This window comes from Protopterus annectens, chromosome 6.part0 (assembly GCF_019279795.1).
Source record: "Protopterus annectens isolate FY-2018-M chromosome 6.part0, PAN1.0, whole genome shotgun sequence".
NCBI classification, from domain to species: Eukaryota; Metazoa; Chordata; order Ceratodontiformes; family Protopteridae; genus Protopterus; species Protopterus annectens.
In genome coordinates, this window is record NC_056737.1 from 185,898,295 (window position 1) to 185,917,735 (window position 19,441).

Below are 19,441 nucleotides of genomic sequence, written 5' to 3' on the forward strand. Positions count from 1 at the left end.
CCAGGAAAAAATGTTTTAAAAATGAGTGTACCTACAAATTGGGTAACACTGGTAAGCTAATCAGATACATTTCCTAAAACAGCATGGATTTAGTGGAGGAGATAAACTGCTCTCTGCTCTCCTACAAGTCAGTGCCAGTAAGCTATGAAGTACTGAGCAGGAAGTCAAAAGATGCTGTTAATTTAAAAAATGATTTGTTGTAGTGGACCATGAATTACAGAACATATTTGGGTGTGGTGAAAAAGCGTAAGTTTAGTCCTGGGATCTCTCAGATTTTATACAGATCACTCTGTACTCTTAAAAAAGAACAATTCCCTCTGTACTCAGCAGTGAACTTGGCCAGAGATATGGACAAAATACTTTTAAAATATCACCTTTAAAAATATAAGCGGTTAGTTTTCAGAAAACCAAGTCTACATTGGTCTGTTGCACAAATAGGCTACAATAAGCTCCCCAAGATTGACAGAACTCCTCCAAAATGCTCTGTCCACTGCTAAATGGGGTTTCTTTAAAATTTATGTTGCCGTCTCCTCAAGGTGACTGCCAGTACACAAGTATAAGGCATGCTAACTGGCTACCTATTGCATGCAGAACTCCATTCCTGATAAGCAAAGCCTTGGCTAAACTCAGCTAGCTAGATTTTTGCCCTCTTTTAGACAGTTATCTAAACTGAACCTCCAACAGCTGATATTCACACTCTCAGCCCTCCCAAACCATTACAAATTGGTATCTGACTACCGAAGAAAAGTCTCCCTGCTTCTCCATTTCCAATATCTGGAAGACACTACCCAAAATCTGTTCTTCCCCCTCCCTGCACTGTCCACTCAGAAATTAAATCCTTGATTACCTCTGTTGCAGCCTATCAGTACTTTGCACATGGTCTCAGATTATCTTCTTAATTATTGATTAAACCTGGTTTGCTCTGCCTTTTCTGTCCTGTAGTATAAGCAATACTTCTTTGAAATGAATCATCATCTCATACTGATTACATTTCAGAGTAGCAGCATATGACCTATATATATATTAGTCTACCCAAAAACTGAAGGATTTAACTACTGATTTAACTATTTTATGTAATAATTTTGCATATGCTTGCATAAAATGCTTTTTGCTACTGCTTGAGTACATACATTCTTGGCATAATTATCACTTCAATTCAGATTTTAAAACACAGTATTCCCATGGACACTAATTATACTTTTACACAGCTTTAGTCTGTATGACATCATCACAGTCCATGAATAGGATTAAACCTCATTTATTCATTTAGTTAACTTGTGTTTGGTTCTTTGGTCTCGCATTCCCTCGTGCACCATTTGTGGTTACATGCCTTGGACATCTCATTCTTTAATAACTCTTAAGAACAACTTGTTTTTGCAATTACATACCCATATCGAGGCAATGGCTTGTCTCCCTCTACGATGGGCTGATACCAAAGCTCATACTCTGGATTAAAAATGTACAGGGTGTTGCTGCAGGCTTCCAGATCAGATGATGGTTGTGGGTAAAGACCTCCAAAAACAAACAGCTCCTTCTGGTAGATGGCAGCACTATGATAAGCTAGTGTTGGAATCTTCCCCTTTGCCTGCAAGAGACAGAGAGAGAGAATGAGCGAGCTTGGGTTTAAACCATTTGACATCAATTTAATATTTTAGCTACAATATTGACATAACTATGGTTCCCTTCTGAGCACGGGCATGCATACACGTGCGCACACACAATCACTCTCATACATGCGTACAGACACACACACTTTCTCTCATGTACATACACACACTCACTCCTAGTGCTGTTTTCCTCGTTGACATGCAGTCACTCCTCAATAGTATGTGTCATTGTGGAGAAGTATACAGATCAAGAAGGTTGAAAATCATTACAGCTCCTTGCCTAATCTTACTTGCAGGCAGTAAATATAGCAGCTGAGAATTACAAGCAGCAATAAACTGTACCCTTTGGATAACTTACTGTTTGTAGTGCGTTGTTTAAAAAAACTATACATTTAAAGAAACAGAAATTATCTTAACTTTTTATAATGGAAATGTGAACATTATCTGCAAAAAAGAAAGTGCAGTTGCGTAAAATCTTATCATAACAGTAGATGTGCTCGTCTTCACAGCTGCAATATTCTTAACAGATGGGATTCCCTGCCATAGAAGCTTGAATGTCTGGCCAGTCTAACAAAGACTACTTGTTGCTTTTGAAAGGTATGCAGAACATCACCCAAACGCTCCTTGCATAGCGCAGGAAATAGAAGGGACGTTCAAGGCCTACCATAATTAGAACTGAATGCCCCAGTAGGAACACAGTCAAATAAACTCAAGAGGTAACTTGTATATCCAAGAGGGCATAAAACTAGGGGGAAGGAGTGAATACTGCAGCAGTGAATGTAAGGACATTTACCATTATGGTAAGATTTTACACAACTGTACTATGTCCTTACATTCACTGCCGCAGTAGTCTTAACAGATGGGAGAATGCCAAAGCTCAACAGGAAACTTGGGGGGGGGGTGCAGAAGACACCCCTAAAAAGCCATGAAGAACAGCACTAACAAAACCAAGCCTAGCTCTAGAGATACCATCCAAATTGTAGTGCTTGGTGAAGGTATGCACAGAAGTCCAGGTAGCTGCTTCAAGAATAAGAATTAGAATCTAAGCCCTTGAAAAAAGTACCCAAAGAAGCCACAGCTGTAGTAGAATGAACCTTAACTGAAGGAGGAAGGCTCTTGCCATGAAAAGTGTAAAAAAAGGAAATAGCATTTGAAATTCAAAAAAAAAAATAGTTTTGCTTGGATACAGCAAATCCCAAAGATCTAGGGAGAAAAGAAACTTATAACTGATCAGATTTTCGAATAGCCTTAGTCTTATCCAAATAAACCTTGAGTTGCCTATGCACCTCCAAAGTATGCAGCACCCTCTCACTGTCTGAGGACAGGGGAAAAAAATAAAACAAATAATCTGGTCAGCATGGCCAGCTTAAAAATAAACTTTAATCAAAAACAAAAGCAATACAAAAGATGAGTGCTTTCAGGCAAAAGCCCTTCTTCGGATCTTAAAAGCACACAGCAAAGCAACACTTAAAAGCACTAAGGAAACCACAAAGCATAGATAATCAACCAATGGACACACAGTATCAGTTAAACAGTGCCGTTTAAACCAGGAAAACTGTTAGCTCTCAACTTAATCTATTTCATCTCCGCAAACTCAGTGCGCTGCACAATGCCTCCACTTCTCATTTCTTGCAATCAGTTGTATTATCATAAACTTAAAACTAGGTCCTGGAAAATCCTGTGTGTGTCTTGCAAGTGCTTTTGGTTGTATTCTGTAGTCTAATGTCACTAAGGTGTTTCAAAACTTGATCCTTCAGCAGCATATTGATTTTTCCTACATAAAAACAAGAACACCCATCACATAAAGCAAGGTACACCAAGTCCTTGCTCCTGCAATTTGCACATAACCTAAAATCAAAAACATGTCAAGAGCATGGATGGCAGAAAAACTTGCAGAAGAAATACATACACAAACCTTGCATGACCTGCAAGGAAAAGTACCAAACTTATTGGTCACACAGACAGATCTTGGTCTAGTTCACAAATCTCTATAACACAACTGTCTCCCAAGGCAAAGAGCATTCCTGAAGCTAAAGCAGGGAGAGAGACCAACAACCCCACATATGTTCTCCTCAAGCATTAAAATTTACCAATTTTTCCAAATAATGTCACAGACAATCCTGGTATCACCTGAATACATCAGAAGCATATGGGTGGTATTTACTGGGCGACTGGAACACTTCAATGGTAAATCAGCCTCTCTCAAAAAATAGAGGACCCCACTAGTGAAACGGAGGGTCAAGCTTTCATGCAAATGTTTCTCAACTTCTTGAATTTTGTAACAGTTATCCATGAAATCACTCACCAGATTCTTAGTGGCTGTTCTAAATTTTGCATAATTCATGTGTAACCTAGACATCCTTAAAAACTGACCATCACAAAATGATAAACGCGTGCTAGATGCAGAGGAAAAAGTGTTCTTCCAAAAATTTTTTCTAAACAACTCTGTACCAATATTACCATCTTTATATATCACAAGATGTACATCCAAAAAATCTATACTGTCACTTGAGTGCACACTGGTAAACTTAAGAAACATAGTGGAGCTGTTCAAGAACTCAGTGAAACTATTCAGTTCCAAAACGGTCCTCCCTTCCATAAAAGTAAATCATCATCCATGAAAAGTTTAAGGTACACTATATACTGGATAAAATTATAGTTAGAAAACACAAACTCCTCCTCCCATCCAGCCATCTTGTTTGCATAATTCACACCGGGGGGTCCCCATGACCATCCCAACTCTCTGTATAAAGAGCTCGTTATCAAACAGAAAAACATTATTCTTAAGAATAAAGTCAAGAGGAGAACAACCCAACTCAATCCAGCAGACGGGCCAATCAGTTTTCTTAACAAGATATGTTCTAACCATCTCAATCCCATCATCATTAGGAATCGAGGTAAATAAAGTACAAACATCAAGCGTAACCATAAGACAGCTCCGGCATCACCAACAGCCTCCAGTCATTGAGAAAAAGAGCATTAAAATCCTCTGTATCCTTAAAGACACTAGGTGTGGCATCAACCACAGGTCTAATGGTCTTTTCAACATAAAAAGACAATGTCTCTGTGACCCAACCACGTCTGAAAAAACAGAACACATTGGTAGGTCAATCAAGCTCTTGTGGATCTTATGTAAACCATGAATGACCAGTATAACAGGTGAATCAACCAGGAAATACTCATACAAGTAACTCAGTACAATACCAGACAAATGGTGATTACACGAGGATGTATTGACATGTCTTATTAGTCTCTGCACATCAAACTATGTAACCTTTTTATAAGTAGATTAATCATTAGGCATCACTGTCATGGCACCAACATATGCAGATTTATCAAGCACCACAATTGCCCCACCTTTATCAGAAATACAAATCAGGATGAAACCTAAGTTCATAAAGGGCAAGTTTCTCATCATGTGTAATATTGATAAAGGGACGTCTATGTCCATTCTCAAAGGCCTCTCAAATTGCTCTCACAAACATTCAAAAGAATGTCTCAAGGTGTGGATGCAAAGATGGAACAAAGGTACTAGGTTTCCTAAAATCAATATTATCTCGAGTGCCAGTGTCAGAAAACAGAGTCTTGAGCATGATGTTACATACAAGTAATCTCAAATCAGTGATAAAGTCACTATCACACTTGCTGGCAGGAATAAATGAAAGGCTTTTGTTCAAAACAGAGTTGAGACTTGGTCAATGTAACAGAAGAGAGATTAAACTAAAGACTTCTCACTTATTTCTTCTTGTTCTTTGAAACTGAAGATGTCATTCTGTCAGAAAGCCTTGCACTTCATCCACCCCCTGCTCATAGACCAGTCCCCTCCATGCTTCCATTTCTCCCTGACCGGGTGAGGTAATTCCCAGAAAAAATGAAGATGTAGATAAAATTTGAGTTGAAAGAGGTTCTTTCCATCTAGCCCCAAGATCACACTGCCCAACAGATCCAACATCATTTGAAGTGGGCAATGTTTCTGTAGTAACCGCAGAATCCCTCAGCATGTTCTCCTTAACAGCAGGAACTGCATTCTCAGCTGGTGGCAAAATAGAGTCATTAAGATTGAACTTGGGCCATGTAAAAATATTCCCTTTCTTGAATTCCGAAAAGTCCCTCTCCAATTTCCTCTTCTTTTGTTGTAGTCTCAACTCAAAGGCAGAAAACCTCACTAATAACACCATCCAATCTAGATTGAAAATAATCATCTTTAAACCTCTGAGTAATCTCCTTATAAAGGGATTCAGTTATGCCACCCAAATCATTCTCAGTAAGTTTAAAAAAATCAAGCAAAAGTTGTATATAATTAAAACTAAGCTCAGTGTTCGGCACCTGCCACCCTCTGAGCAACTCATGATAAACAGTTTCCTAAGTGGGTATATAGAAAATCCTAAGTCCACAAGGAATAACCTTATAGTGCAAGCAAGCTTCTAAATATAAATGCTGCTATTGATACCTTTTAAGTTTAAAAAAAAAAATTACTTCAGACTCCTTGACCTTCACCAGCAGCTGCAGGAACATCCTGGATAATATCTTGCCATCCACACCAAATTTACACAAAAAACTGTTCTGCAAAGAAGGACTGGAATCAAGCTCCATAGAACAACATGTGGATATGTGCTGCAGTCAAGTGAACAAGAGCAAAGTCAGGAGGAAAAGCACAAACAGCAGCTAAAGCACAGTAATGTATAAAAAAGTAAAATAAAACAAATGATCTGGTCACCACGGCCAGCTTAAAAACAAAAAAAAAAACTTTCATCAAAAACAAAAGAAAGAAGGGGAAAAAATTAGGTAGATTAATAGACTGATTCAGTGATAGCTCATTAACCACCTTAGGCATAAAAGAAGGGTTATAGTGCGCAAGGACAGCCTGTCCTCATGAAAGACCAAAAATGTAGAACAAGCCACAAGGGCCTGCAATTCAGACACCAGTCTGGCAGAAGTAAGAGCTAATAAAAAAAAAAGTCTTCCAGGAACAATGTAGCAAGGAAACTGAAGCAGCAGGCTCAAAAGGAGCCATGGTCAGCTTTTCCAAACAAAATTAAGATTCCAGGGAAGAGGAACAGGCTTCCTGTGAGGTCTAATACTAAGGACACCTTTAAGAAATTGTTTAACCTCAAATCTGGAAGCTAGAGGATGCGAAAAAGGCAGACAAGCAGAGATAGCTGATAAGTGGGCCTTAACAGAAGAATAGGCCAAACCAGCATTGAGCAACTCAAAGGGCAAAGTAGAAAACTGAAAGTGCCAGGAAGCAATAGAGAAATGCAAAAACTTCCTGAAAAGAGGATGGATGAGAATATGGAGATAAGCATTCTTGTGATACAGCGATACCATATAGGCCTCAGAGAGCAAGAGAGGGAACAGAATCTGAAGGGACAACATCTGAAAGGAATGCACTTTTAGGAAAGTGTTTAGATCAGGGTGGTCTAGAATAGGTCTCCAAGTGCCTTCTTTTCTGGGCAGTAGAATCCTTTCCCCCTTTGGGACACAGGCACTCTTGAATAGTACCTGGAGTCAAGAGATTTTGAAGAAACTCTGGGGAAAAAGGGAAGTTGTTCCCAAGGAGGCGGAGGTTCAGACTGGTGGCAAAGTTCTGATTATGGTAGTCCTGAACATCACCTTTATGGCCTACACTACAGAAGGAGCATTTGGGTGACATTCGGCATACCTTTTAAATGCAACAATTAGTCTTTGGTAGGGTGGGCAGACGTTCAGGCTTCCATGGCAGGGAATCCCATCTGCTAAGAATACTGCAACAGTGAAAGTATGGACATCTCAGGTTACTCAACCACACCATAAATTAAGTAAAATGAACATTGCTTGGGGATTCCATAGCTACAAAAGGGTACAGCTGTTTTCATGACTTCAAATCTAGTGTGATATTAAGCTCAATGAACAAAAAATGCACAACCAAAGTAACACAGCTGATCATTATTTTAGAACTCATTTGTGTTACAATTCTAAACTGAAATCCGAAAGTTCAGACAGATGGATGGTTTTGTGTATGTATGCTCACAATAGCCAGAAATGTGACACACAATTTAAATACCAATAGTCACATACGGAGCAGTTTTGTAATACTTATTTCTTTTATACAAGTCAAGCAACCACAATGCATCTGTACAGTTTGCACAGTATTTAGTGAAGGTTTCCTGATGTCATTCTCTATTTTGCAGTACACAAAGTAACATGCCTATGGGCTTATCATACATAGTGGTCCGTATCAGAAGTATAGTGCTTGATACAGAGTCCCGGCACTTCAAAATTTAAATGCAATGCTAAGATTACACACCTCATTTAAAGCACTTCTGCAAAGGGAAGCCCCCACTACTTATATTAACTGGAAGATAGCTGTATCTTGTTAGAAGGGGGAATTCTTTAATGTCAAATGCTTTCCAAGTTAGTACATATTATTCCTAGGGGTAATTAGCCTCAAACTTCCAACAGCAGCCCCATGCATGCATGGCACAAATGTCATGAAAATAGGATACATGTATTCATTATGGATTCATCTGCATCGAGTAGAATCAGTTATAAAAATGGGATTACCACAACTGCATGATGGAAATGAACACCTTACAATGCCAGATTTTTGAATATATTCCATTTACAAAATGCCAGTAGCCTTTTCCAACATCATCTAACTCATTTTGAATGTGCTAATATAATACCACTGTTCACAGACAGCTTTAGCTCCCTCCTGGCACTTTATGCTACAATTCAGACATGTCACAAGCAGTCCTCAGGTTTCACATCACAAACAGTACTGTTAATAAATGAACTGCACATTTGTAGCATAATGCTGTTTTCTAAGAAACAGTTTGGTATAAAAAGCGCATAAGCCAGTGTTCATTTACCTAGCAGAATCAAAAGAAAATGAGGGGCTAAGGGCTCATTGGTTTAATGCCCACCTTTAATGTGATCTATCATGCATCTGTGGTACAATTCAATTGAAAAAACAACAAAATCTGTTAGAGGAAAAATATAAAAAATAAAAAAACGTACAATAATCTGGTTGCATAAGTGTATACACCCTTAAACTAATACTTTCTTGAAGCACCTTTTGATTTAATTACAACAGTCAGTCTTCTTGGGTAGGAGTCTGTCAGCATGGCACATTTTGACTTGGCAATATTTGCCCACTCTTCCTTGCAAAAGAGCTCCAAATCTGTCAGATTGCAAGGGCATCTCTTCTGCACAGCACTCTTCAGGTCATCCCACAGATTTTCTATTGGATTTAGGTCTGGGCTCTGGCTGGACCATTCCAAAACTTTAATTTTCTTCTGGTGAAGCCATTCTTTTGTTGATTTGATGTATGCTTGCGGTCATTATCATGTTGAATGGTGAAATTCTTCTTCATCTTCAGTTTTCTAGCAGACGTCTGAAGGTTTTAGGCCAAAAGTGACTGGTATTTGGAACTGTTCATAATTCCCTCCACCATCACTAAAGCCCCAGTTCCAGCTAAAGAAAAGCAACCCCAAAGCATGATACTGCCACCACCATATTTGACTGTGGGGATGGTGTTCTTTTGGTGATGCAAAGTGTTGTTTTTGCACCAAACGTACCTTTTGGAATTGTGGCCAAAAAGTTCAGCCTTGGTCTCATCAGACCATAACATATTTTCTCTCATGCTTTTGGGAGACTATGTATTGTTTTGCAAATTTTAGCTGGGCCTGGATGTTTTTCTGTGTAAGAAAAAGCTTCCGTCTTGCAACCCTACCCCATAGCCCAAACATATGGAGAATACGGGAGATTGTCGTCACATGTAGTACACAACCAGTATTTGCTAGAAATTCCTGCAGCTCCTTCAGTGTTGCTGTATGTCTCTTGGCAGCCTCCCTGACCAGTTTTTGTCCTGTATTTTCAATTTTGGAGGAATGTCCAGTGCTTTGCAACGTCACTGTTGTCCCATTTTTCTCCACTTTTTGATGACGTCTTCACTGTGTTCCATGGTATATGCAATGGTGTGGAAATTTTTTTGTACCCTTCTCCTGACTGATATCTTTCAACATTGAGATCCCTTTGATGCTTTGTAAGCACTCTGCAAACCATGGCCTTTGCTGTAGCAGGCAACTAAGTAAATGTCAGGAAAATCCTACTAGGACAGATTAACTTTATTTAGGGTTAATCAGAGTCACTCTAATTGATGGCAGGTGTGTACCCAATAAGACTGAATGCCATAATTAAAGCAAAAAGGTGCTTCGACAAAGTATTAGTTTAAGGGTGTGCACACTTATGCAACCAGCTTATTGTACATTTTTTTTTAATATCCCCCCCCCCCCACACACACACACAGATTTTGTTTGTTTTTCAATTGAATTGAATTTCAATATAGGTCACATTAAAGGTGGGAAAAAGTTTTGAAATTATTTATTGTGGTCATTTTTTTTATATCACAAAAACCTGGCATTTTAACTGGGGTGTGTACACTTTTTATATTCACTGTATATTCATCAAAATGTTCAATACATTAATCAATGAACTGACTAAGGTAGAACCTGTATTATATGATTGGGAATGTTTACTATCAACTTAGTGAGGACTGGCACATCACAGATCTGAATCATGAGAGGACTGCACCATAAAACCACAATGTTGTGGCTCACAATATAGAAAATCATGAACCTGCCCCACTGAATAACTCACGTTGACACTTGTTCCTGGGTCTGCACTAATGGAGTTTTGATATTCAGTGTACTATCATGTTGCAAGCGCCAATTTTAGTGTTGCTGTGCAAGCATCTTGGGTTACAGGTCTGTGATGTGCTGGTTCTCAATAAGTTACAATAAACTGATTATAAGATAACATGTACCGTGCTGGCCATACTTTTACTGTTACAGTTTACCTTGAACAGTAGGCATCTGCTGTAGTCTCCCACAGCAGTACACACAAAGGGTACCATAAAACAGATTTTTGGGGTTTTTTTGCATCTTTTGCCCTCACTGCCTGCTGATCATCAGCGCTTTCTCAGCCAAAGATTAATTTATTCACTGATCACAGAGGGTTAGAGTTGACCAAAAGGCAACCATCAGGTTGATTCAGATTGCTTAATTTTTCCCCCATATTCCTTTGCATATGCCCTGTGACAGCCCAAGGGGTGGGGCATGCAATAGATGCTCATGTGGTACCTCCCTTCACTTCCACACGGGGCAGAACTGCCACAACCACCCACTGGCAGCACTTCATGGTGGTTTCCCTGCTCTCCACCAGAGAAATCAACCCCATGCACATATGTCCAGATGCATGCTCCTTCTCCCCTGTCCTCTACAGTCATGCACCCAGCTACTATTCAAACTCAGGTTGCCTGGGCCAAAATAGGTCGGGTCTGTAGACCTCTATGCCACCACAGCAAGCACTCCATACCCTCGATGTGAGCTATACTATACATGTGTTCCTTTAATGGGTAATTCTATTCTCTACAAACAGAAAGACCCTCTCAAACATTGGGCTATGAATACCATGCATGACTAGAGAGCAGAATATAGAACAGATGCTATGGCAGGTCATACAGTGGCTAGGTGGGTTTCTGTTAAATGTATCCATCCTCAGATATGCCAAGCTTATGTCACAAGCTAGTACAATAAAGTGGTTTCATATATCAACACCAGAGCTCAAGTCCTGGGTGTGCACCTTCAGCCTGTCTACACACCCTCCCCAGTACAGCATGTAAACATACACTGCCTCATTATTCCCTTCCCCCCACCACCAGCAAACTAGACTGACAATTCAACCCAAGTCATTGGGTTATAATAATCAGCACCTCAGCAGTTTGTGCTAAGGAGGCATATGCTGTATAATCTTTACTGTCATTCTTAATAGTGTGCCCTTGAAGTTTATACTCCTGCTTTGTACCTTGTTAGCCAAATGTCATATTGCATTAACTGAAATTGAGAGAGAGAGATGGTTTTGTGTGTGTGTGTGTTTGTAATCCAAACAGAACTTCAGCATCTTTACCTAGTTTGCAGTCATTTGCATATTAATTATCCACACTTTTCCATATTGCAAAAAGTCCAAATAGAAGTCCCAACACAGAACTTGTGCAACACTAATGGTAATTTCTGTAGAGATGGATGGATAACCACCTGCTCTGACCAGTTATGTACATTATCTAGGCAGTGTTTTATCACACTGAATTACATACCTGACATTTCGTCTTTCTCTCCCTTACTGGAAATAGGGTTGAATGCTTTGGGGTGGAAGGGGGGGGGCAAATATGCATCACATATACTAAAGCCCTTCATCAAACATTGCTGTCAATGCCTTAGATGGAAATCAGAATGAGAAATCATTATCGCCTTTTAATAAACTCACAGCATTCTGCACTGTGAAAAAGCAGATCATCTGTTTAAGTCTGGTTAAGTTCTGTTATAACCATTTCCATAATTTTGCAGAAAATACATCTAATGCTAATGAATATAGTTGCCTGGGTCCGACATACCCACCCATAGGATCATAGGATGTTACTAGGCTATTGGCCCTAAGGCCCTTACAAGCCAGGCCAAGTTCTATCCTTATTCAATGATCAGCACGACTTGCCCTCGAGGGACACAGATGGAACTCCCAAGATGAATTTATGGTTACCCATCCAATCATCCAGATTGCATTCGAAGAGGGCCATTAATGTGCTCGGTTTGACAAGAAGTGGGAGTCCATTCCAAAGGTGTGGTAACCTCTGGGAGAGGAATCTGTCCCTCAAGCAGGTTCTAGGTCTTTAGAGCGAGTAAGCCGTGTACAATTTGACTTGCAGATATGCAGTACTTCCAATAAAGCAGGGTCATAGATTGCTTCTGAGTAGTCTGTATGAAACAGAATAAAGTGGTTTCAGATTATCTACATAGGACAGATGCTACAGACCTTTTCCTTGCGCGTAATCTTTATGGTCTCTCCAATTGCTGCATGTACTTGGAAAGGTACATACCAAAAGGAGACTTGTACTCAATTATTGGCCTAATGATGGAAGAGTACAAAGATGTTACAGCTTTTTTTTCGGAATGCAGTACCCTTACTTATGAGATGAGCAATACAGAATGCCCTTCCTACCATGGTGGAGACATGGTGATCAAAGGTAAGGTTGTTGTCAACCTGTGGGCCCAAATCTCTCACCACTGAGTCCATACTTAGGGTATTGTTATTGATGTGGTAGTTAGCAGGAATATTGCAATTACCAAAAGGGGTGGTGATAAATTTTTTTGTACCGAGTTTAAGGCCATGATTTTGGTGCCAATCATTCGTTTAAGACCTTCTTGTAGGATCTTGATATAGTTGGAGATTCTATGACCGTTCTCAGTTTGCAGTCATCGGAAAACTTCATCAGCCACAGACCTTTAGTTTTAGCTTGTACTTCATAGAAATAGGTTTCAAACAGAAGAGGTCTCAGGAATGATCTCTGTCAAACACCACTGGTTACAGGGTCTGCTGTTGGAGGTGGATTCCCCTATTTTGACAATATGGGTTCTAGCGACCCATATAATGATATAAGGGTTGATACCTAGCTGGTTGAGTTTATCAGTGGGGAATAGTATAAAAGCCTTGGTTAAGTCTAGGTAGGCTGAATGCAAATTTCCCCTTTTCCAGGTCTTGGTGACTGTCTCAAAGAAGTCCACCGGGTTTAAGAGTCATGATCTCCCTTTGACAAATCCAAACTGAGTAGGGCCAAGTGTTTGGAGATTAACTGCATCTTTGTTGATAAGGACCATGATGATTCATTCCATGGCCTTGCAGATGAGGCCAATAGGTCTATAGTTCCCAGGGTCAGTGGAAGCACCACCTTTGTGCATACTCATTTGTGTACATACTATTAATTCCTGGACTATAGATCAAGAATACATAAATATATTAATAGTTTACTTAGTAAAATAGGTAATTTAGTAAATCTGTTCTTAATTTTATTCAGGAAGCCACTAGTATACTGTTAAAGTCCATGAAGCAATGCATTTTAATTTTCTACCATTACAGTTATATAATTTACTGTGTAAGGGACTTGGACTGTAAGTGGTCGCATTTTTGTTCTTAGGATTTTTTAAATTTCTAGAGAATGTGTCCACGGATATTTTTGTTGCAGCCAGTGGTTGGAATATTATCTCAGTGTTTACAGACAGTATATTACATTCAATTAGTTTTCTAATATAATTAAAGAATACATGACCCTTAGTGACCAGGCTTCTTCTATAGTTTAATTGTGATGATTTAACAGTAGTAATTTTGCACTTCATCTTGTTTTCAGGTTTTTGGTTATTTTAAAAGGTTAAGTATTCCTCTATCCATTTTCTCAACTGCTTATTTGGGGAGAGTTGCAGTGGTTGCAGAAAATGTATACTAAACGAAGGTACTTGCAATTATTCACTAGAGACGGTCTTGGGAACACAGATTTAAAATGTTGACCTAGCAGGGAGTGAGTGTCAGAGGGAGCAAATGGTTAAGGAAAACTTCATAGGAATCAGTATTAGTTGAATATCTGCCGGTGTTCAGATCCATAGGGTGTGCATCCCCATTCATATAGAGGGAGAAATACACACTTTTGGGGGTTGAGAACCATGACCTATGAATATGATTTTCACATCAACTGCTTTACACTCAGTAGTGAACCACTCTTGTGCATGCTGAAAGTCCCCACTCACATGAGGTTAAGAGGATACCACCCTCTGCAAATGAAGATGTAACCTTCATATCTCTAAAGTGGATGTGTCCAATATCTTGACCATGAAACTGAAACAGAAGGGCAGATATCATTGATGGAGTCCTATGCCACTGAAGCATGTTCAGTTTGACTAGAATGCAGTCATAGCTTTCAGTCAAATACAGTGGTCCTAGGACTCTGTACAGTTACAGCATTTCTCAAAAGGAATACATCAGACCCAGTGATTGCCCAGCAATTAGCTCCATCCTACAAACATAATCCTACATGAACACCAAGATCCTCAAGCAAACAGCTGCTTACCATAACAAAAACCAACAAGAGAGCTGGACAATGTCTGTACCCCCACAGCATTGCCAAGCTATGGAATACCCTACTCCCCCATATAACTCAAACTGACTGCATAACAACCTTTAAGTCAGCACTAAAATCATATTACCTAGACAATCCACTCTGCCCCTGCCAAACAAACAGGCCACTGTGAAACAATCCAAGAACAATACCCTCTCTTGTGCTATAACCAGTTCTATAACCTTAGTTTTTTTTTTCTTTTTCAAACCTAGCTTTTCAACTTTATGCTAGGACAAAACACTGATGGTATGGATGCTTATCTTTTTTGTGGCATAATTATATTAACTCTGAGCATGATTGTATTGTATCATTTTGTACTGTATTGTATATGTTTTTGCTTTTATACATGTAACATTTGATTACTCATGTTACACTCATTTTATTTGTAATACTTGAGGAGCTTTTCTCCCTGGCCTCCACTGAAAATGGGCTTTTGACCCAGTGGACTCTCCCAGTCAACAAATGTCAATAAATAAATAAATCTGTAAGTACATGCAAGGTCTCATTTTGCAGGATATAATGTTTATCGATCCTCCTCAAACAAATAGTTAACTTTCTGGCACTCAGGCATATGTTTGATCTAATAGGTAGGGCAGTGTAATAACTCTAATCGGCATGTACAATCACTGTCCTCATGTTTGAAAATGGGGACCATTGCCCCAGTTTGCCAATCCAGAGGTACTGTTCTACCCTTCCATGAAATACTTAAAAGGTGAATTAACCATGACACGCAAAATATGTCAGAGGATGGTATTTAAGTGGGCCGGATGTATGAAAGTAAGGGGTTAGAGGTTCATACCCATATACTAGCCTAATGACCAGTATGGCCTTTATAAGCCTAGTCATGCAACCCAAATGCAATCCACAAGTTATTGTGCTTTAAAGGGTACAAGTTAGCAAAGGCATGATTTAATGGTTGCCTCTGTCCATCAGAGATGCAAGTGCCAGTCCAGGGGTGAATTTCAATTTCCCATCCAATGGTCTGGATTGTTCTTGACTAGGGTAATGGAAGGGCTCTATTTCACATGGATGGGAAGTCTAATCCAGAGAATGAGAATTCTGAGATGCATACCTGCCTCTCCAACATGTCCTATTTATGTCATAAGCAAAGTTTAGAATCTTGAATCTAATAGTTCTGATGTTGTTCACCCTGTAGATATGCAAAAGGTCCAGAGTGGAATCCATTGATGCCTTGTATACCAAGCATAGATCACCCCTCAGCAGTCTGTAAGAAACAGAGTATAGGGACTGGGATTTCAAGTGATCTTTGTTTGACATTGTATTTATGCCCTGTATGTTTTTTCAGATGAAGCTCTGCAGACATTCCAGTTGCTGCAAGTGTTTGCTCAGGTGCATACTGAAGGGGGTATTCTACTAAATGATGGGTCTGATAAGGGCCAAATATATTGGCACGATGACCTCCCTAGAGATAGATGCTATGCCCTTACTTATACGTTCAGTGACACAATGATTTTCTTACTTAGATGCATGTTGGTTAAATTCTCTGGTTCGATTCTTGGCTGGGGTGCCTTCTGTGCAGAGTCTGCCTGCCTTCCGTGTGTTTGTGTGGGTTTCCTCCGGGTGCATTAGTTTCCTCCCACATTCCAAAGATATGCTGCTAGTGGATTGGACACTAAAATTGGCAGTGTGCGTGTGTAGCTTTGGAGGAAAGTTGGGCACCAGGCTGGCAACTCATCAACACCATAAAACTATACTGCCACTCATTCTGCAGGCCACTGATCCATTGTGGTGACACCTAATGAGAGCAGCCAAAAGAAGATTGTCCATGCTGTTCAAAAGTCAGGTTACTATCTACATACATCCCCAAATCCCTTGCTACTGGGTCTACTCTTAAGGATGTTTTTTCAATGAGGTGCCTTCCCAGCATAGCTGACTTCCCAAAAGGTATTATCATGCATTTCTTGGCACGGAGTTTGACTCCATGGCTTAGGCATCTGTCATTTGTCTGTGTTAGACCTTCCTGTAAAATACTAGTATTTTGGGGGGATTCTATGACTGCTCCTAGTTTGCAATTGTCTGCAAACTTGGTCAGCAAGAGGCCCTTGACTTCTGAAAAGTCTATGCCAAAGATGAGTAGAAGCAATACCGAGCCCTGCAGAACTGCACTTGTAACTGGCCTCTTTATGGAGGTGGTCTCTCCAGTCCTTACTGGGTCCTGTTTGTGAGCCAACTAGCTATCACTCATGTTACATAAGGGTTTATGTCTAATTTCATGAATTTGCTTATTATGCCAGAGGGGAGTATTGTGTCAAATGTTTTGCCAAGTCAAGGTAGACAGTATTCACAGTTTTGTCCTCCGTTATTGCCTTGGTGGCCTTCCCAAAGAAGTCCGTCAGGTTTAGTAGCCATGACCTGCTTTTGACTATGTCAATATATATATATATATATATATATATATATATATATATATATATACATATTTATATTATTATATACACATGCGCACACACACATACCCTTTTATTAAATAATCATTTAAGACAGGCAAACATACATATTAAACCATATTAACATGTTTCCAGTTGCCTGCATTATACATCACACCTTTTTTTTTTTCATCACTCCAACATTATGTAAAATATTCAATTCCTACCTTACCTTAAGTAGCACTCTTCCTCCTGATTATTCTGCATGTATTGTCACCACAGTTTCCTTTAATTTGTATGCAATTTGAGCCTTTCCTTTTCTAGAGATCTCACTTCGTTTCTTTATCTCTGTTAAAATATTCAATACTTCATATACACTCATTTAGACAAATTTATATTTTCTAATTCTGGTGGCTGCCAAAAAAGCAATCAAGAAGACTTACTATGTCTAGGCAATACAGATTCTGTGTCCCAGCTGTACCCATTTGCTCACCCAATATCCTAACAGTACTCTGCAGGGAATTTTAAAATTCTACCAACTCATTAAACTGCCAAAACATATGTGCCCAGGTACTTTTTTCTTCCCTATTACACCTCCAGTATTTGCCATCTACCTGAGAAAATTTCTTTATAGTCTGCTTGGGGTACAAAAAACCTATACAGATACTTCAAGCAAAAATTCTAAACCTTCTAGACATTGTTGCATATTTGGGAGACATGCATATCTCCTCCCGTTACCAAACTTTTCTAACCTCATCTGACCAATTCTTATTATTGTGCGATATTTTATATGCCCCGCAAATTATCCCTTTTTAACAGCAGCTTCTTTTCTAGATTCTGCTAAAAACTCTACTAGAACAGGTCTTTCATTCAGGATTATCCTTAGCCCTTTCTCTTTGCCTATACTCGGATATCAATCCCTTGTAGGGAGGAAGGCAGTCTCTAGCCTGTAGTCCAAATGTCTTACTGACCTCATCCTATTCTATTTCCTTTCCTTCTCTAGTTAATTGCTCCCAACACTTTGGTTCCTTTGCCAGTTTTTTCCAGTAAATTCCAGCCCCCTCTTGTCTATTCTCTGCACCCGTACTTGCGATCATCCCTATTGGCAAATTCTCCTTTCTCCATTCTCTTGTTGGCTTAGTTCTTAGAATACTTTTTCCTGGTTCAGTATTCTGTATGACAGTTATTCTCTTACTCACTCTCCCCTTATTTCGAGAATTTCCACCCTGCATCATGATCTATTTCCACTTTGAATTATAACTTTCTGCTTGTGTTATGGATATGAGCCATAATTGTGTAGCTCTAAAATATCTCTTTGCACCAAGTAATTCTAATCCACCTTATTCTATTTGAAGGATCAGTTTATACCACTTAACACTTCCCATGCTAAATAAATTCCTTTAACCTTTATTGTCCACAATTTCTCCTTTGGTTTTTAAAATGGGCCTATGTTTGGCTATCAAAAAAACAGATCCTTGAACAACTAAATATCTAATGTAAAATATCTAAACAGAAAATTACCAATCTGAAGGAGATTGGAGACTGTTAAGTGGTGATAGGGGAAAGTGTAGTTAGGCAGCATAGGATGGTGGTTTGTAGGATGACATTGGTGATCAAGAAGAGGAGGATGAGTGTGAGGGCAGCACCAAGGATCAAATAGTGGAAATTGAAAAAGGGTAATTGTGAGGTGATGTTCAGGGAAGAATTAAGACAGGCACTGGGTGGCAGTGAAGAGTTACCACATAGCTGGGTAACTACAGCAGAGCTAGTAATAGAGATGGCTAGAAGGGCGCTTGGTGTGACATCTGGAAAGAGGAAGGAGGACAAGGAGACCTGGTGGTGGAATGAAGAAGTGAGGTTGGCGAAGAAGTGAGATTGTCAAAGAGATGAAGAAAGTAGACAAGAGTATAAGGAGATGAGGTGCATGGCAAAGAGAGAGGTGGCTAAGGATAAGGCATATGAAGAGTTGTATGAAAGGTTAGATACTAAGGTGGGAGAAAAGGACCTGTACCAATTGGCTAGACAGAGGGACTGAGCTAGTAAAGATGTGCAGCAGGTAAGGGTGATAAAGGATAATGAGGGAAACGTACTCACAAGCGAGGAGAGTGTGTTGAGCAGATGGAAAAAGTACTTTGAGGGGTTGATGAATGAAGAGAATGAGAGGGAGAGAAGGTTGGATGATGTGCAGATAGTGAATCATGAAGTGCAGTGGATTAGCAAGGTGGAAGTAAGGATTGCTATGAAGAACGGAAAGGCTGTTGGTCCAGATGACATACCTGTGGAAGCATGTAGGTGTTTAGGTGAAATGGCAGTGGAGTTTTTAACTAGATTGTTTAATGAAATCTTGGAAAGTGAGAGGATGCCTGAGGAATGGAGAAAAAGTGCTTTGGTACCGATTTTTAAGAATAAGGGTGATGTGCAGAGCTGTAGTAACTACAGAGGGATTAAACTGATCAGTCACAGCATGA

General features: G+C 39.5%; 1 protein-coding gene across 1 annotated transcript in view; it reads right to left on the reverse strand.

The window, feature by feature from the left end:
* The window catches only part of LOC122803797 (acyl-CoA-binding domain-containing protein 6-like), a 291,434-nt gene that overhangs the window by 240,170 nt on the left and 31,823 nt on the right, over positions 1–19,441 (reverse strand). Inside the window, exon 3 of the mRNA XM_044073482.1 lies at positions 1,389–1,585. Coding sequence (XP_043929417.1) covers positions 1,389–1,585 — 197 coding nt within the window. The remainder of the gene's footprint in view (positions 1–1,388; positions 1,586–19,441) is intronic.